This window comes from Ictidomys tridecemlineatus, chromosome 2 (assembly GCF_052094955.1).
Source record: "Ictidomys tridecemlineatus isolate mIctTri1 chromosome 2, mIctTri1.hap1, whole genome shotgun sequence".
Taxonomy (NCBI): Eukaryota; Metazoa; Chordata; class Mammalia; order Rodentia; family Sciuridae; genus Ictidomys; species Ictidomys tridecemlineatus.
In genome coordinates, this window is record NC_135478.1 from 216,787,995 (window position 1) to 216,804,963 (window position 16,969).

General features: G+C 50.1%; 1 protein-coding gene across 3 annotated transcripts; it reads right to left on the reverse strand.

Annotated features, from left to right (window-relative positions):
- Nucleotides 1–1,045: 1,045 nt before the first annotated feature.
- On the reverse strand, nt 1,046–16,727 carry Klrg2 (killer cell lectin like receptor G2). Of its 3 annotated transcripts, none has more exons than XR_013435446.1 (6): nt 15,664–16,727; nt 9,602–9,703; nt 9,099–9,244; nt 3,348–3,451; nt 2,370–2,553; nt 1,046–1,520 (listed from the first exon to the last, which is right to left on the reverse strand). XR_013435446.1 is itself a non-coding variant. In XM_005332423.5 (6 exons), exons 1-5 carry the CDS (start codon nt 16,451–16,453, stop codon nt 2,813–2,815), a joined length of 1,263 nt encoding a protein of 420 aa, XP_005332480.2. In that variant the 5' UTR covers nt 16,454–16,725; the 3' UTR covers nt 1,046–2,553; nt 2,776–2,812. The 3 variants fall into 3 exon arrangements, 2 of the variants coding, with proteins under 2 accessions (XP_005332480.2, XP_077896750.1); XM_005332423.5 differs by adding an exon at nt 2,776–2,933 and having other exon boundaries at nt 1,046–2,553; nt 15,664–16,725; XM_078040624.1 differs by having other exon boundaries at nt 1,046–2,553.
- Between the last annotated feature and the right edge of the window lie 242 nt (nt 16,728–16,969).

The following is a 16,969-nucleotide window of genomic DNA, read 5'->3' on the forward strand; positions in this document are numbered from 1 at the left end:
CTGGGGATTGAACTCAGGGACACTCAACCACTGAGCCACATCCTCAGCCCTATTTTGCATTTTATTTAGAGACAGGGTCTCACTGAGTTCCTTACCACCCTGCTGTTGCTGAGGATGGCTTTGAACCCACTATCCTCCTACCTCAGCCTCCCAAGCTGCTGGGATCACAAGTGTGCACCACTGCATCCAGCCAGAATTATATTTTTAAAATTTTTTTTCAGAATTATACTTTTTAAAGTATAAAATAAACATAAAAGTATGAAAAAACAATTATAGTGAAGTTCTATTACCAATATCTTTAAACTTAACCTATTTTAAGTACAAATTACATATAAAATACATGCATTTTGAGTTTAGTCTGATTGTTTTAAAAATATTTTTTAGTTGTCAATAGACCTTATTTATTTATATGCGGTGCTAAGAATTGAACCTAGTGCCTCACACATGCTAGGCAAGCATCTACCACTGAGCCGCAACCCCAGTTCATTGTCTGACGAGTTTTGATAACTGTATGTACTCATGTAATCACTACTAATCAAGGTTCCTGGACCCTTCTCATGCACCCCTGGAAAAGTCCTCACCAGGGAAACTTGTGATTTGCTTTATCACCATATATTAGGGATATTTGTAACATACTCTTCATACAAGAAAAAGCAGGTGAGGCGAACTACCAAGACTTCTTTGCATTAGTTTTGGACCCAACTACCTAATTTCTCTTGTTGGTCCTTATTTTCTGATAGTGTTGAGTTTTCCAGATAATCATGCCATCTGCAAATAATGGTCACTTTACGCTTTCCAATTGGTGCTCAAATTTCATTCTACCTTCTAACTGCCTTGACTTTTATCCTTGGGACAATATTAAACAGTAGTGACCATGGTCAATGTCTTTACTTTTTCTAATGGAAATAATTCTGTTTTCCAGTAAAGCATGAAGCTTGCCTTGGGTTTGTAATGTGTGTGTCATGTGTGTACATTTATATTTAAAGGGTTTTTCTTTTCTGTAAGCAAAGCTGCACATTAATAATTATCTGGTTGGACTCAAAAGTGCCACAGAACAGTTTTTATTTTAGAGCAAGACACAGAACAAACCATGACAGACCCAGGTTGAAAAAATACCACACACTTGGGCGAGGAAATTCTTTCTGATAAAAAGCAAGTCAAGGCTCTGTTTTTATACCAGAGGATGGTAGGTAAGGCCAAAAGTTCTTCAAGAGTTGGAGTCCATTTCTCTACTGCTTGAAGTTGGCTGGCCTTGTTTCTTATTTAGGCCAATAAAATATGGCACATGGGACCCTGAGAAACTTCCACTGCTGCCCTCAGGAGATCTAGCTCATTCTGTCTCATCTTGGGGAACAGGTCTTCTTAGAGCTGCCATTGCATGAGGAAGCCCAAGCAGCTGCGTGGAGGAGGTACATATGCAGAAGTGCCAAGACTCCCGCTAGGAGGCAGCGTAATGCTTTAAGCCAAGTGAGTGGTTACTTTGGAACTTTTAGCCATCCAGGGGCTTGAGCCAATGCCACCTATAGCAAAAAATAACAGAAGCAGTGGGTGATCCTGAGTGTTAGATAGCTCAGGATCTCCTCCCCTTGGTGGCCACTGACATCCTGGTTTTCTCCATAGTGTGTTGGAGAAGCAGGAGTGTGGCCTTTGGAGTCCACAGAACTGAGTTTTATTTTAAACTTTCCTCTTTCTGACTGAGTGAGCTGCCAGAATTTCCCAAGCAAATGGGAAATTTCCACCTCACTTTTTGTTGTTACTGCCCTAGAGTGGTGGGAGGTTCCACCCATTCAAGACTGTCCATCTCTTTCTCCCAGACAGCCCATAGCAGTTACTGGTTCAAATGCTCAAGAAAGGCTTTTCTGCCTGCGTGGTCTGACTTCAAGCAGAAACTGCTGGTTTGCACAGCATGATCATGTCACACACATCGTGGCACTAAGACTCCAGTGGTTTGGGGAGGTGTAGACAGACTTGCAAGACTACACACTCTTCCAGCCCAGCCTCTCGCTCTCCCACTGGCCCAAAGGCCTTCACTGAACCCTAACATGTCTTCAAGGTGGTTGTCTCCTACAGCTTGGAAGAGCTGTCCCCAACCGGCCCACATTTCTCTGTGTTCTTTCCTCACTGGAGCAACATCCGCCTACCAAGCTGGGGAGCTCTCTTGGCCTTACTTACCCAGGAGGCCCATAGCTTCCTCCCAACCTGGGGCACTGGCTAGCTGGGGGCCCCTGCCAGCCCCACGTGCTAGACCTCCAAGCAGATGCTTACTGTCCACCAGCCTCTCCAGCTTGCAGGGTGGGGAAGGAAAGCTCCCCTGCCCTCCTCCAGGCCCGCCCACTTGTGTTCCTATGGCACTGTCACAGGCTGGTCACCTGTGTCAATGTACATCAGCTGCCTGGAAATGGAACCTGAGCAATGATGCCAAAGTCCCTTTGCCACAACACTTGCAAGACTCATGTCAGTGGGGTCAAGAGGGAACCCAGGCTGGAATCATCTGTGGTTGTTGATTGGCTCCTTCCTCTGGGTCTGGAAGAGTGGGTGGGTGGTATGATGAAACTGGTCAGGGAGAGAAGGGAAAAATCCATGTTAATGAAGGGTAAACTGAGGCCCAGACATGCTAGAAACCGTCCCCAGGTGATGGAACATATCAGCACCAGAAGCCGGAGACCAAAATTGGCACTTGACCTGAGGCCCAAGCAAATCTTCCCTTCAGATGGGGCCACTGTGCACTGGAAGTCCCAGTCCCTGGGGCTGGTGAAGAGGCTGCCCCCATCTCACCTTGGCCCCCAACAGGCTGGGCAAGGTGAAACCCAAATCACTTGGTCTCCTTGGCACAGATCCAGGGTCTGGGAGAGCTGCAGTCTAAAGCCAGGAGCCGGCCTTCCTCCAGGACCCCGCAACTGAGATCTGGGTTGTCCTCACCCTCCTCTGGAAGTCTGGGAAGGGCGAGAGGAGAAAGCGGGAGACGGACGCTCAGGACATCAGGCCTCCTGGCTGGCATGGGCCCACCCAGCTGCGTGCCCAGTCCCTCCATGGACCCAGATACTGTGCAGGTCACTGCACAGAGGCAGGGGGCTGTCTGGAAAGGACACAAGGATGTCCCCTGTTGGTCAGCTGTGTGGCACTGGTGAACACTGAATGGCTCTGGCTCTAGACCTCCTATCTGTGAGATGGCAGCGACGGTCCTGCTTGGGTGAATGTGCTGGGGGACCCACAGGGGGGGTGGAGAAAAGGGGAAGAAACTGATGCCAGGGTCCTGGGCATGAGGGGGGGTCTCCCTAGTGGCACTGCAGGCTGGGGCATGGGAAGATCCCGAACGGCAGAGGGGGAGGAAGCCCACGGTCACTCACAGCTGGGTTGGCAAGGGGGCCCCATCAGTCCAGTGCCAGCCCTGGGGGCCTCGCCGGGCCCCCACCCAGGAACGTTTGGTGATTTGGTATCGGCTCAGGAAGTCCTGGGGAGGAAAGCACACTGTCATTCTTCTTTGGACGTGGGCGTGGCCTACCAGGGTGCTTCCCCGAGGCTTCTGCAGGAGAGCCAGGTCAATCCCTTGCAGAGATTATGGTAATGATCAGAGCGGAACCGGATGCCTGGGGTTGCTGGATATGAGGGCCATCCCGTCACAGCCCTCGAAGGGGTGAGAACCACAGCCGCCACTCGGCAACGAGCATGGGCACAAAACTGCTCAGAGAGGACCTGCTCAGGATGGGAGGCCCTGAAGCATGTCCAGGTAACCGCAAAAGCCTGGCGTGGCTGAGGCTCGGGCTGGCGATTGACTAAGCAGGAGGGGAGGCCGGGGAGCAGATTGCTACAAGTACCTTGCACGGGTTCAAGGCAGTAGTGGTCACTTAACACAAAGGTGCGTACAAAGGCCAAGGAGTCACGTGGGAAAAGCAGTATAGCTCATGAAATGAAAAAGCTGAGTCAGCTGGACACAGTGGCTCAGGCCTGTAATTCCAGGGTCTTTGGGAGGCTGAAGCAGGAGGATTGCAAATTAGAGGCCAGCCTCAGCAATTTAGCAAGATCATAATAAACAATAAAAAGGGCTGGGGATATAATTCAGTGGTAGGGCACCCTGGGTTCTATCCCCAGCAATAGATTTTCAGAAAGCAAAAAAAAAAAAAAAAAAAAGGATCAAAACTGTGGCATGACTATAACAATAAAAAAATGTGTGCATGACATAGTCACCCAAAGAATGACAAAAAACAAAATCAGTGTGTTAGAGTAAAAAGGGAGACAGAGATCTTATTCAAAGACAACACAGTGCTGTTTAGACCAAAAAGAAAAAAAAGAACGACTCAAGTGCCCAGAAATCAGGAAACAACTAGGCAGATTAGGAGATATCAACATGATGGAAAATTACAATGCTAAACTGATAACATGAGATCATGCTTAGTTGGGGGGGTGGAAAGCAGGGACCAAGGGTGTGGCTCAGTCACAGAGCACTTCCCTAGCATGTGGGGAGGCCCTGGTTTCCATCTCTAGCACTGTTAAAAAAACAAAGCAAAAAAACAGTAAGTAGCCAGGTGCCGTCGCACCATCTGTCATCTCAGTGAGTCGGGAAGCTGAGGTAGAATTGCAAGTTCAAAGCCAGCCTCAGCAACTTAGCAAGACCCTGCCTCAAAATAAAAAAAAATAATAATAATAAGGGCTGAGGATGCTGCTCAGTGGTAAAATGTTCCTGGGTTCAATCCCCAGTGCCCAAAGTAAGTCAATGAATGAATGAATAAACAAATCAGATCGTACCAACAAATACATATCGCTGATGGCAAAGTCAAGAGGCATAAATTCACATTGACAGAGACTAGAAGTGGCCTAGTGTAACTTAATTTAAGCACCCGAGTTGTCCACAGTTGTACTCTGGATGCGCCTCACCTACCCTTCAGGTCTCAGGGTCAAGATGACTTCCTACAGGGCCACCAGGCTGATCCCTCCAAGGTGACTGGGTGATCCTCCCTCCCACGGCCTCCTATAACCTTCACAGCACAGAGCTGCCAGGCTGCTTTCTAAGGGCTTGCTCACTTGAGCTTGGTGAGAGCGGGGGACTTGTCGTACCCTGAGACCCAGCACACAGGAGGCCAGCTCAGCAAAACTGCCAACGATCAGTAGAGGCCACAGGTTCAGGCTGGACCACTATGGGCCCCGCAGGGGTCAGTGCAGAGCCATCTTCTGCCCCCTAGGGCCAGCACCAGCGGGTTATCAGCCAGGAGAGGAGCCAACAGCAGCTTCCAGGCTCTAACCTTGACCTTCAACCCCAAAGACCACGTGTGACCACGAGGAGCAGCGAGTGGTCAGACCAGGTGAAACCCAGCGGCAGGCTGCTCCTCTGCTGGACTCCTCTGCGGCAGGCTGCTCCTCTGCTGGCTGTGGGAGGGAACCCTGGGGAGGGTAAGAAGGGCCCCCACGGTACTGTGGTGTGAGCTGGGGCTAAGCAGTCCCAAAGCTTCTCCCTGTCTGGTCACACATCCGCCAGCTTCAGCCACCCACAGTGTCCCTTTGGGAAGGCACATCAGGGCTTGTCTGATGCCTGTCCCACGCTCAGACTGGGGCCATCACTGTGCGGAGAACTCTGGTGCCAGGACACCCCAACCTCAAATGCAGTCCCGTGACTTGTAAGTCATGTGTCAAGGCATTCAGCTTTTCGGAGCAGCAAGGTCCTCTGTGAACCCGGGGAGGCCGCATTATGAGGCTGAACATGTAAATCTAATGGCACATAGTACATACTCATTAAATGCCCTTGCAGCCATGAAATCTGTCCCTGTGGGGTGATGGGTAAAACCTTGTCCTCACTGCCAACAAATGTGACCTGGTTTGAAGTTTAGGGTCACCCATGTGGGATACGGGCTTGTTTTTTTGTCCAAGTCCAGAGCCATCTGGTTCTCCTGCTCCTCCTCATTTTGCCTCCCGTTGACAGGAGCTGTCCCCGCCCACTCCACTCCAACTCTATTCCTTGCAGTTGGGAGTCCAGTTTTCATTGTTAGCAGAGATTACGGTGCAGGAAAGGAATTGTCCGGAGTTAAAAATAAATTCCAGGAACCAGTGAGTGATTGATGGCTTAAAGAAGTGCACTCTCACGAAGGTCGGGCAGATCCTGGGCCTCCGAGGCCTTAGGCTGCAGCTTCTCCAATTTTTACCACGAATGTGGACAGAGGGGTAAAGTGGTAAAGGGCAGAATGGACTTGAAATCTGATGATTTACATCCTAAAATGAAGATGAATCATTTGGAATGCTTTCTTATATTTCTTTTTTAAATTTTTGTAATGAAATATGCCACATAATAAGAAAGCTACCATTTTTTTTTTGTACCCGGGATTTAATTCAGGGGTACTCTAACACTGAGCCACCTGCCAGCCCTATTTTGTATTTTATTTAAAAGACAGGGTCTCACTGAGTTGCTTAGTTCACTGGCTTTGAACTCGTGATCCTCCTGTCTTGGCCTCCCAAATGCTGGGATTACAGGCATGTGCCACCGTGCCAGCTTGAAAGTTACCATTTTAACCCTGTGTGTGTGTGTGTGTGTGTGTGTGTGGTGCTGGAGATTGTACTCAGGGGCATGTGCATGCTACACAGTCTACCACTGGGGCCCTCTCCTGGCCTCCATTTTAATCCTGTTTAAATGTACAGTCTAGTGGCATTAAGTGCAATCACATGACTGTGCAGCCATCCCCACTGTTCACCTCCAGAACTTTCTTACCTTCCTAAAGCGAAACTCTGTACCCATGAAACACTGAGTTTCTGTCTGCTTTCTCCCCTGCTCCTGGCAGCCACCCTTCACATTCTGTCTTTATAGCTCACTACATAGTGTGCACAGAGAAGATTCAAATATTCCAGACTACTGAATTCTCTTAATTTTTTTTTGTACCAGGGATTGAACTCAGGGTCCCTCAACCACTGAGCCACACCCCAGCCCTATTTTATATTTTTATTTAGAGACAGGGTCTCACTGAGTTGCTTAGTGCCTCGCTGGTGCTGCGGCTGGCTTTGAACTCTCGATCCTCCTGCCTCAGCGTCCTAAGCTGTGGGGATTACTGGTGTGCACCATCGCGCCTGGATGAATTTCCTTAATTCTAAGATGAGTATCTATGCACGGTTTAATCTTTCTGAAAATCGAGACGTGGCTTCCATTCAGTGTCACTGTTAACGTTGCTCCTCCCTCCCTGCACCCTGCAGAACACCTGCCGCCAAGCCACAGGGGAGTGGGCTGAATGATGGCCCAGGCAGCACTGAATTTTCTCCTTTTTTCTAACTCTGGGCACAATCAGTTCTTAGGGAAGATGAGCCGTTTAGCCTGCAGCTGTGGGGACCCCTGAGAGCCTGTTGTGTCCCTGGTTTGTGTACCCACTTATGCTGTGTTCCTGCCACACACCTCTGGAGGTTATGGATTGTTAACTGCCTGGATCGTGAATCTTGCTTCAGTCTTTTTGCAGGGAAGGAGTTTATCTGTTTTCTGCATATTTACTTGTGTTTCAAATGATTGATCCTGTATACTTTAATCTCAGGCTCTGTTTGGATGTCCCCCATTGCAGATGCACCAGCAACAGGGAGCGGACAGGCTCAGCCAAGGTCTAGGGTCATTCTGGGTAGAACCCCCTGATGGGAGAGGCTGTGGGGAAGGAGCGCTGCTTTACTGGCTTCCTGGTGGCACCTGCAGCACTCAGTGCTGGGCATGTGGTGCAGAAGCCTGGGACAGTCTCTCTACACAGCCTGTTTTTACCTAAACTCTAACTGTTGGCCTGGCCCAGGTCCTGGGCAGAAACTGCTATGCTGAGCCCCTTTGGCCTGGTAGGTTTCTATTCCTCTAGCATCTTCTTCCAATCCCAGCATGATTTATTTGCAGAATTCTTAGAAAATAGGGTTTTTTGGTTTTGTTTTGTTTGTGTACTGGGTATTGAACCCGGGGACACTTTACCACTGAGCACATCCCTAGCCCTTTTATTTTTTACTTTGAGACCCATTTCACTAAGTTGCTTAGTGCCTCACCAAATTGCTGAGGCTGACCTAGAACTTGCAATCCTCTTGCCTCAGCCTCTTCAGTCACTGGGATTAACAAGAGTGTGCCACCACACCTGGTTAGAAAACAAAGCTTTAAAGAAGAAAATAAATTCAGTCATAATCTTGCCTCCCATTGGTAACCACTATTAAAATATTAGTATGTTTTTCAATCTGCCTTTCAGTTTTTTCCTGTGTATATCATATTTATCATATTCAGACCATGCAGAGAGCAGAGAAAAATTTCAAAAACACTACAATTAAGTTCCACAATACACCAGGCACGGTGGTACATGCCTGTAATCCCGGCAACTTGGGAGGCTGAGGCAGAGTTCAAACCCAGCCTCAGCAACTAATCGAGGACATAAACAACTCAGCAAGACCCTGTCTCTGAATAAAATATAAAAAAGCGCTGAGGATGTGACTCGGTGGTTAAGCGCCCTGGCACCAAAAAAAAAAAAAAAAAAAAAAAAAAAAGATCCACAAGAAGACAAGATATTGCATCCATGAAACAGGAAGAGAACACCATAAAAACAGGAACATTTGAAGGACCATCCACTGACCAGCCATCCAGAAATAAATGCTGGGCTGGGGTGGTAGCTCAGTGGTAGAGCGCTTGCCTAGCATGTGTGAGGCACTGGGTTCGATTCTCAGCATTGCATATAAATAAATAAAAAAGATCCATCGACAACTAAAAAAAAAATATTTAAAAAAGAAATAAATGCTTGTTGTTAGAAGTTGTTGAAATTGAAGAGTTTGGGGGTGATTTGTTACTGAGCCCTATTCTAGCAATACCTGACTGGTACACCTGTTAAATTGCACTTTATTTTCCATACCACCTCCCAGAGAGGACAGGTGCGTCTCTACCACCAGGCCTGGCTCCCGAGCACACTGGTAACTTTGGGACCGACAGGCAGGGTGGTTGGGGATATCCCAGCTCCTAGATGAAGCCCTTGGAGACCTGATGTTTGGTCCCCCTGCATGTCACCCTATTCCTGTGGCTCTTGGTGACTTCTAGGATGTAGAAGGACCCCATCTAGAGATTCTTCCCAGTGCTAGGATTCTGGGATCTTGGATGACATGCACATTCCTCTTCTGGTCACCTGTCTCACCTGGGTGTGGCTCAGCAGGGGCAGGGTAGCATGGTGGGCCAAGCAGAACGCCTGGCTGGCCTCCCAGTCCTGTGCTTCTGAAGAGAGGTAGTAACAGTGCTCCCTGGACCATATCCAGTCCTGAGGGCATGGCCGGCACCTGGCTCCTGCAAGCACAGAGACCCTGGTGAGTCCTGGGGTAACTATAAAGGATTAAAATGTGTACACTGAGAAGACCTGGCCATGACCTTGACAGAGGGGAGAGTCTAGGGGCTGGAGCTGGTAAACCCTGCGATGGCAAGGGGAGGTGAGCCAGGACCAAGAAGGCACACAGTCTCCCCAGGACTCAGCAAGGTACAAGGACTCAAGCAGGGTACAGTGAGAAGACAGAATATTTTTCTTATCTCTGCTCAACAAGCCCATGTCTTCATGCTACACCCCCCGCCCCGTGGGACATCTCATCCTATTTATAAGGGCTGGAGGCGGCCCTGGTGGCGGAGCAGAGAGGAACAGGGACACCATACCTGCTCTAGAGGCCAAGGCCACAATGGTCACCGTGGAGACTGCCAGGAGCACAGCCATGACTGCCAGGGCCCAGCGCAGAGACTTCATGTACATGGGCAGCCCTGGGGGTGGGGACAGGCAGAAGGGAGATGTGACAAGAGACCACCCAGCCAAGGCCCACCCAGAACCCTGCCAACTCCTTACACCAGTGTCATGGCCTCCTGGGCCCAAATTCAAGCTAGGTCACTTGGGAGAAAGATGCAAAGCCCTACACCTAGTGGGCCTAACAGGCACCCAGGGGACACTGCCCGCTGAGAGTTCACCCAAATCCTATGGTCTCAGCACATAGGCCTGCGGCTCCAGGACAAGCGGATCAGAGTGTGGGGCAGGGCTGCAGGAATGGAGGGCACACCAGGTGGGGAGAGCAGGCAAGGGCACGGAGCAGCAGAGGAACGGCATGCTTCCCAGTGCCAGGCCTCGCCCAGTTAAAGGAGTAACTGGGGAAGCCAGCGCAGGGAATTTGCAGAGTACAAGAAAAGAGGCATGATTGCAAACACTTCATCACAGCCCCGGATCTGGAGGTTCACACCCCAACTGAGCATTCCTGAATTTGATCTCTCTGAGGACACAGCTTGACGTCAAGCAAGAAGAGCAGTCTCTCCTCCCAGAGCCTCTGCTGCAAGGGCCCCAGGAGTCACTCAAACCATCACACTTCCCAAAGCCTGGAAAGAGCGGAGGTGATTCTGCAGTGGTATTTTACCATTGTGAAAAGACCAACTGCATCAGAACAACACCACATGTGTATTAGCAAGTTTCATACCCACATGTACACATACCTACACAGAGATGGACACGTTTCCAAGATATTTAATAAATCATTATTCATCTTTACAGACAGAAGCACTTTGAAATCCCTGGTTTCATTGGCTTTGGGAAAAATACCTGCTTCAAAAATCAGAAAAGGAAGTGTATTATGTTGATATGTGAAAATTTAACATCCACCTGCAACCTCGTTTTTTTTTTGTACTGGAGATTGAACCCAGGGGGAGCTTAACCACTGAGCTACACCCTCAGCCCTTTTATTGTGAGACAGGGTCACATTAAATTGCTGAGGATGGCTTTGAATCTGAGATCCTCCTACCTCAGCCTCTACAGCCACTGGGATTATAGGCGTGCACCACTGCACCCAAGGGATTTTTTCCCTTTTTTATCCTGGAAATTGAACCCAGAGCCTTAAGCATGCTAAATATGCACTCTACCACTGAGCCACACCTTTAGTCCTACATTTAAAACTAAAAACAAAAAGCTACACATACAATTTGCTTCTTTAAGGGATTTAACCCACATTTCCATCAATATATCAATGGATAAAAAAGACATGGTATGCCATATCATAGAATATTATTCAGCCCTAAAAAGAAATGAAGAACTGATACTAGCTACAACATGGATCAACCTTGAAAACATTAAGGGAAATAATCCAGATACCAAATAATACATACTATGAGTCCATTGATATGTTCCAGACAGAAGGAACAGATAAAAAGATTGGTGGCTGGTGTATGGGGTGATGGCTGAAGGGTACAGTTTTTTGGGGGATGATGAAAATGTTCTAAAATCGACAGTGGTGATAGTTGCACAATTTTGAGAATATACTACAAACTATTGAACTTCAGATTGGTGAATTTTATGGCATATGAATTATATCTCAATAAAGCTCTTACCTAAACAAGGAAGAATCTGGAAATGCTTGGTATAAAAGCTACATACAAAAAGGGAGTCTTAAAATGATAAAAGCAGAACTAAAAAGCTTGGAGAAGACAAGGAAAATAAATCTACCCATCACCTAGGTAATAATTATTGTGGCTGAACACTACATTTAGCTCTGACCTTTGTAAGAAACAAAGAGGTAAAGAAATTCAGCCTCCCACACCAGGAAGGAGGACCCACTTCATTCCAAGCTGCCCCCTGCAGAGCCAAAGGGTAGTCCCGCCCTCTTCAGAAAGAAACTCTTAATCACAAAGGAACAAAAATTACCCTATTTGCAAAAAAACTGAAAACACAGAAGATAAAAGCTCTTGAACTGTTTTTTTTTTTCCCCTCTAATCCTGGAACTTCTTGGCTTTAAATCTAATTGTTTGCTTCCAGCCAACACTTCCCGATGGCCAAGGGACATTCCTATGACAGGATAGTAATAATATGACTGTAGCCATGTGTACCTCTTGCTCTCTGACACCTTCCCTCAGGCCATTCTCTAGTTTCCAGTCGATCTTGATTTCCTTGTCAATTCAGAACTAACTAACACCTCTGCATCCTTTCCCACTGTTCCTACCTGCATCTCCTATGTTTTGACTACAACAAGCACTTCCACCTAGTAAAATACCGAGACTGGGGGATCCGGGTCTTATGGAACTTCAAGTTTATTCAGTTTGGGGCCATCTTCGTTGCTTTTTTCTTCTTTTTTTGGTACTGGGGATTGAACCCAGGGGTGCTTGACCACTGAGCCATATCTCCAGCCCTTTTTATTTTTTTATTTTGACACAGGGTCTTGCTAAGTTGCTAAGGCTGGTCTCGAACTCTCGATCTTCCTGTATCAGCCTCACAAGTCACTGGGATTACAGGCGTGAGCCACCAGGCCCAGCTGGGGGCCATCTTTAAAAAATTATACAAACTTCCAAATACTAAGGGGCCCCAGGGGCTCATGCCAGTGAGCTGCCTGCTTTTGTGTCATGGACACTGGGTAAACTTCTGCCTCTCTCCACCTGGGGACATCAGTGTCCTCCTGTCTCGCTTTCCTCCAGGCACTGAAGACGGAGCAAGTTCTTGCTTCCTACCTCCATCACTACTGAGTTCCTGTGCTGCTCTCTTCTCTAGAAGACCCCTCATCCCTGCTGCCTCTGCTGACAGTCCCTACCCCTCGAGGCTCCTCCAGGCTGCCTTGTGCTTTTGCTCTCTGAATGTTTGCCCTCTGCCTGGACGGGGACTCTTGAGAGGGGGCCCTTACGTCCTCCTCCAAACCTTGGTGTGCCAACCCACGACAACCACTGAGATCAAACTCCCTCTCCTCTTTCTCCAGAGAGCTAGGGACTAAGAAGTTCCACCATGGACTGAGGCTCGGAGCAGACCCCGGTGCCAGGAGTTGGGATCCAGGGTGTCTGCCACCTTCCCTGCCCCCGCAGCGCGGCGGGGACATTGACAAGGAGACAACCTTAAGCTGAGTGAAGAATGCTGCTGTTGGGAAGCGCAAGGACAATGAGAATATGTGACAGGGACACCTAAGCTGGCCTCCCGGATCATAGAAGGTGACTCCAAACCAAGAAGGAAGAATATTCTTCATCTGAAAATCTAGCTCTTTTTTCACTTTTTTTAAAAAATATTTTTTTAGATGTTGATGAACCTTTATTATATTCATTTATTTATAAGCAGTGCTGAGAATCCAGCCCAGTGCCTCACAGGTGTTAGGCAAGCGCTCTGCCACTGAGCCCCAGCCCCAGCCCTCTTTCTTCACTTTTAAGCTTTGCAAACTCTCCTCTCTCCTGCCCGATGCCTGCAGGCTGGGAGCCGCCAATCAGAACACTCTGTGTGTGGTGCCTCTGCTTACACCTGCACAGTTCTTTGGGGACACCTGCCCATATAAGCGAGGGATGAGACCAAGTAGTGACATCCCGACGCTCTCAAGGGTGACTCTTTCCTCTAAGTTCACGAGGAAATGAGCAGCAGCTGGGTTGGAGCATCATCATGCTGGCTTGGGTAAGTCATCTTCGTTTTCCCTTCTTGTTGAGGTGACCAGCCTGGTCCCACAGGCAGAGACCACTCAGCAGAGCTCCTCATCCGAGAAGAATCCTGCACACCAAGCCTCAGTTCTTTAACTCCCCATTTCCCAGAAAACAAAACCAAAGCACCAAGGATGGCATCCACCTGGCAATAGGTTCAGCCTGGCATCTGAGCCTGCCACCCACTCTGCTTTGTATCCCTCTGGTGACATGAAGTGATCACTGTTTGTGGTAACTTTGGCCACACTTTCCGTAAACTCCCCCTTTTCTGTCTCCTGATTTCCCTTCTATAGCTCCCCATGCCCCTGTCTCTGTGGCTAGCTCCTTTTCCTCTTCCTTTAAATGACACCTCTATTGGGAGGTCCCGAAGCCATTTTCTCATTTATTTCTCCAGCAACACCTCTTCTGGTGTTCTCCACTGTGGAAGGATTCACAATCCATTACCCAGTTACCCAAGTCAGAAACAGGGGTGACATCTCCACTCACCTGGTAAGCTTACCTTCATCTGATCATGGATCCAGCCCATGAATTCTGCCTCATGAGCTCTCCCTCTTGCCTCTGCCATAGATCAAGCCTCATCATCTCCAGTTGAACCACTGCTAATGCCTTCTAAGCACCCCACCCAATCTCATCCCTGCCCCAGCCTTCCTCCATAATGCTATCAGAGCTCACTTTCTCTCTCTCTCTCTCTCTCTCTCTCTCTCTCTGTGTGTGTGTGTGTTGGGAGGGGTGTGGATAACTGGGTATGGAACCCAGGGCCTTGTACATCCCTAACCCTGTCAGAGCCCTTTTTCTAGAACAAAAAACAAGACCATGTCACCTTGCCTCACTGGCTCTTCCCTCAGGCTACCCTTCCTAGTCATGGCTTTTTTTTTTTAAGAATCTGAAAGAAAGTATAGACTGATATCATTGTAGACACAACACTGTCTTCCCAAAGATGTCCATGTCCTAGTCCCTTGAACCTGTGAATACGTAGGGTTACACGACAATGGGAAATCAAGGTCGCTTATCAGCCAACCTTGAGAAAGGGAGATTGTGTTGGATCATCTGGGTGAGCCCAATGTGATCACCAGGGTCCTTATACATGAAGAGGGAGGCAGAGGAATGTGAGAGTCAGAGAGGTGGCAAGCGGAGAAGGATTCGGCCTAACACTGCTGAATTTGAATACCGAGAGGGCCATGAGCTAAGGACACGCTGGCCCCTAGAAACTGTAAAAAGCAAGGAAAGGAAATCTTCCCTGGAGCCCCCAGAAAGGAACATGGCCAACACGCCACTGCCAGCATCTTGACTGCACCTGACTTCCCAGGTACAAGTGTATGCAGATAAGTATGCATCATTTAAAGTCACTAAGTGTGTGGAAATGTGTTACAATAGTAACAGAAAACCAACAGTCCATCATGTAGAAAATGTGCTCAGACCAAAGGCTGCAAAAGTTCCCGAGTGAACCAAGTCTGGAACCCTTCTCATGTCTGAGACCGGGGAACCCCTTGGGATTTGGTGCCTGACTCCACCTATCTTTCCATATCACATCTCCTGCCTCCTCCTACCTTTCCATATCACATCTCTGGCGCTTCAGGCAGGTTGCCTGCTGGGCAGGGCTCTAACCCCTCCTGGCTTCTGTTCCTGCAGATCTGGCCCTAGAAGGAGCCCTTCCCATCTCAAGTCCTCAAGATAACTACTTAAGCAAGCTTGGCGCGGCCAAGTTCACCAACCACTCCCGACCAGTTCCTTATCCAGGGTTGTTTACATCATTTCTGGGCTGTCCCCATTTTTGTGCCAAGCGCTCCACACCTCCATAAACAAAAACACACAGGCATATACCCTAGCATATACCCGTGGTCTCCACTTAGTACGTGCTGAATGGATAAGTGGAGGCCCACGCTCCGCAATATAACGGAGAGGAAGGAGCCCGAGCCTTGGAAAGGTCCGTCTATGGCAGGGTTATGGGCTCTGGCCCGGCTGGAGCCTGTGCTCCTGCCCTGGCCACCACCGCCACGTGATCCTGCATCACTTCCCCTCATCCGGAATTCTTTATACCTCTCCTGGAAGATGATGTGCACACTCAGAAGGAATGCGAAAGTTCTTTGTGGGTGGGGAGGGGTAGTGGTTTTATTCTTTTATCGCAAACACTTTGAATTACATTTAGGTAGACCAAAATTTATTAACTCGAAGGCAGAGGGACCAGATGGGGTCGCGGCATCAGGACAGCCTTCGGGTGCACCAGTCCCTCCACTGCACTGTTCTCGTGGGCGCGCGCCTCACCTACCCTGACCCGGCAGCGCCGACTCCTGGCGCCAGTGAGCACTTACCTATGAGTGTGATCGCCCGGGGTAGTTTTTTACCGTCCATCCCAGCACGCTGCAGCAGCGCCGCGTCCTCCTTTCCCAGTCCTTGCTCCTGGCAGCGGCAGCGGCAGCGACACGTTGGAGAGCCCGGGCGCCCTTCGGCCTGGCTGTCCTGGCGCTCCACGTGGTGGTCACGTTCGGTCTGGGTAGCAGCCAGCGGCGAGCAGCGGCCTAACGTGACGCCCGGAGACGGAGCTCGCTGCAGGGTGCAGGAGTGGCGGGAGAAGGCCGGGGACTCGGGTACTGGCACGGTGAGGAAGCGCGTGGAGGGCGCAGGCGAGGGCGCGCGACTGCCGGTGGCCGCGCCCACGGGCTTGACGCGCACGTCCACCTGCAGTTCCATGGGCGCCCAAGGGCCGGGCGCTTGCTCACCAGGGGTGGACCAGGGCACCAACTCGCATCCAATTGCTTCGCCATCCCGGGGCTCTTCGGCAGAGGAGGGGCCAGGCGACGGCGGCTCGCGGCTGGCTGACCCCAGGCGGCGGAAGGCTCCGTAACCCAGGCTGAGTGGCGGTACCCTCAGGAGCCCGGGGCGAGGGGGAGGCAGCTTCTTCTCATCTGGAAGGTCCGGGCCCGCGCCCGCTGCCTCCTTCACGACCCGCGCCAGGCTCGGGCTGCTTTCGGGACTCTCAGGCTGTTGCGCCTCCGCGGGGACGTGCGGCTGGGCTGGCCCGGGGATCTGGCTTTCCAAGGGCTCCTTTGGGAAGCCAGCCTCGGCTTGGCCTCCTCCCGAGGCCTCCTGCGTACACTCCATCCTGCACTCGAGCCACCGGGAGATGCAGAGCGGACCGCACCTGGGCCCAGGTAGAAACAGCTTTGGCCTCCGGGGTCGGGATTGGCCCAGTCGGGAGCTGAAGTTGTCGAGCCACGCCCCTCTCTAAGGACCTCGCTGTGATTGGCTGAGATTGAGTTCTGTTGGCCGCGCTCCTGCACGACAGCGCCCCGCCTTAGCAGTTTAGGTCACCGGCGGGAGCGGCCGGGCGGGGCCGCGGGGCCGAGTGGGTCTTTCTCTGGAGAAAAGCAGAAGAGAGAGCCTGAGGCGTCTGGGAGGCACCCTGCGCCCCGCCGGATTCCTCCCCTTTCTTTGTCTCTTGCTCCACCCATTTCCCCCTCCCGCCCTCTGCCCCCGTAGGATTTTGAAAGTTACAGCTTGGGCGGGGAATGATTAGCCCATCTGGATCCTGAGAACTCAGAAAAATCCGTGAGTCCAGGGGAAAATGGGCGGCCTGCGGAAGAGTGGCAGAAAGCCACTCGTTGTCCCCACAATGTA

What these genes read in the sequence shown, in the direction of transcription:
- Klrg2 (XM_005332423.5), bottom strand. Translation starts at nt 16,453, where the DNA reads ATGGAGTGTACGCAGGAGGCCTCGGGAGGAGGCCAAGCCGAGGCTGGC. An exon ending in CCGGGCGATCACACTCATAG is followed by an intron (nt 9,704 to 15,663) that starts GTAAGTGCTCAC and finishes CCCCACCCCCAG; the next exon opens with GGCTGCCCATGTACATGAAG. An exon ending in GGCCTTGGCCTCTAGAGCAG is followed by an intron (nt 9,245 to 9,601) that starts GTATGGTGTCCC and finishes CTGTGCTTGCAG; the next exon opens with GAGCCAGGTGCCGGCCATGC.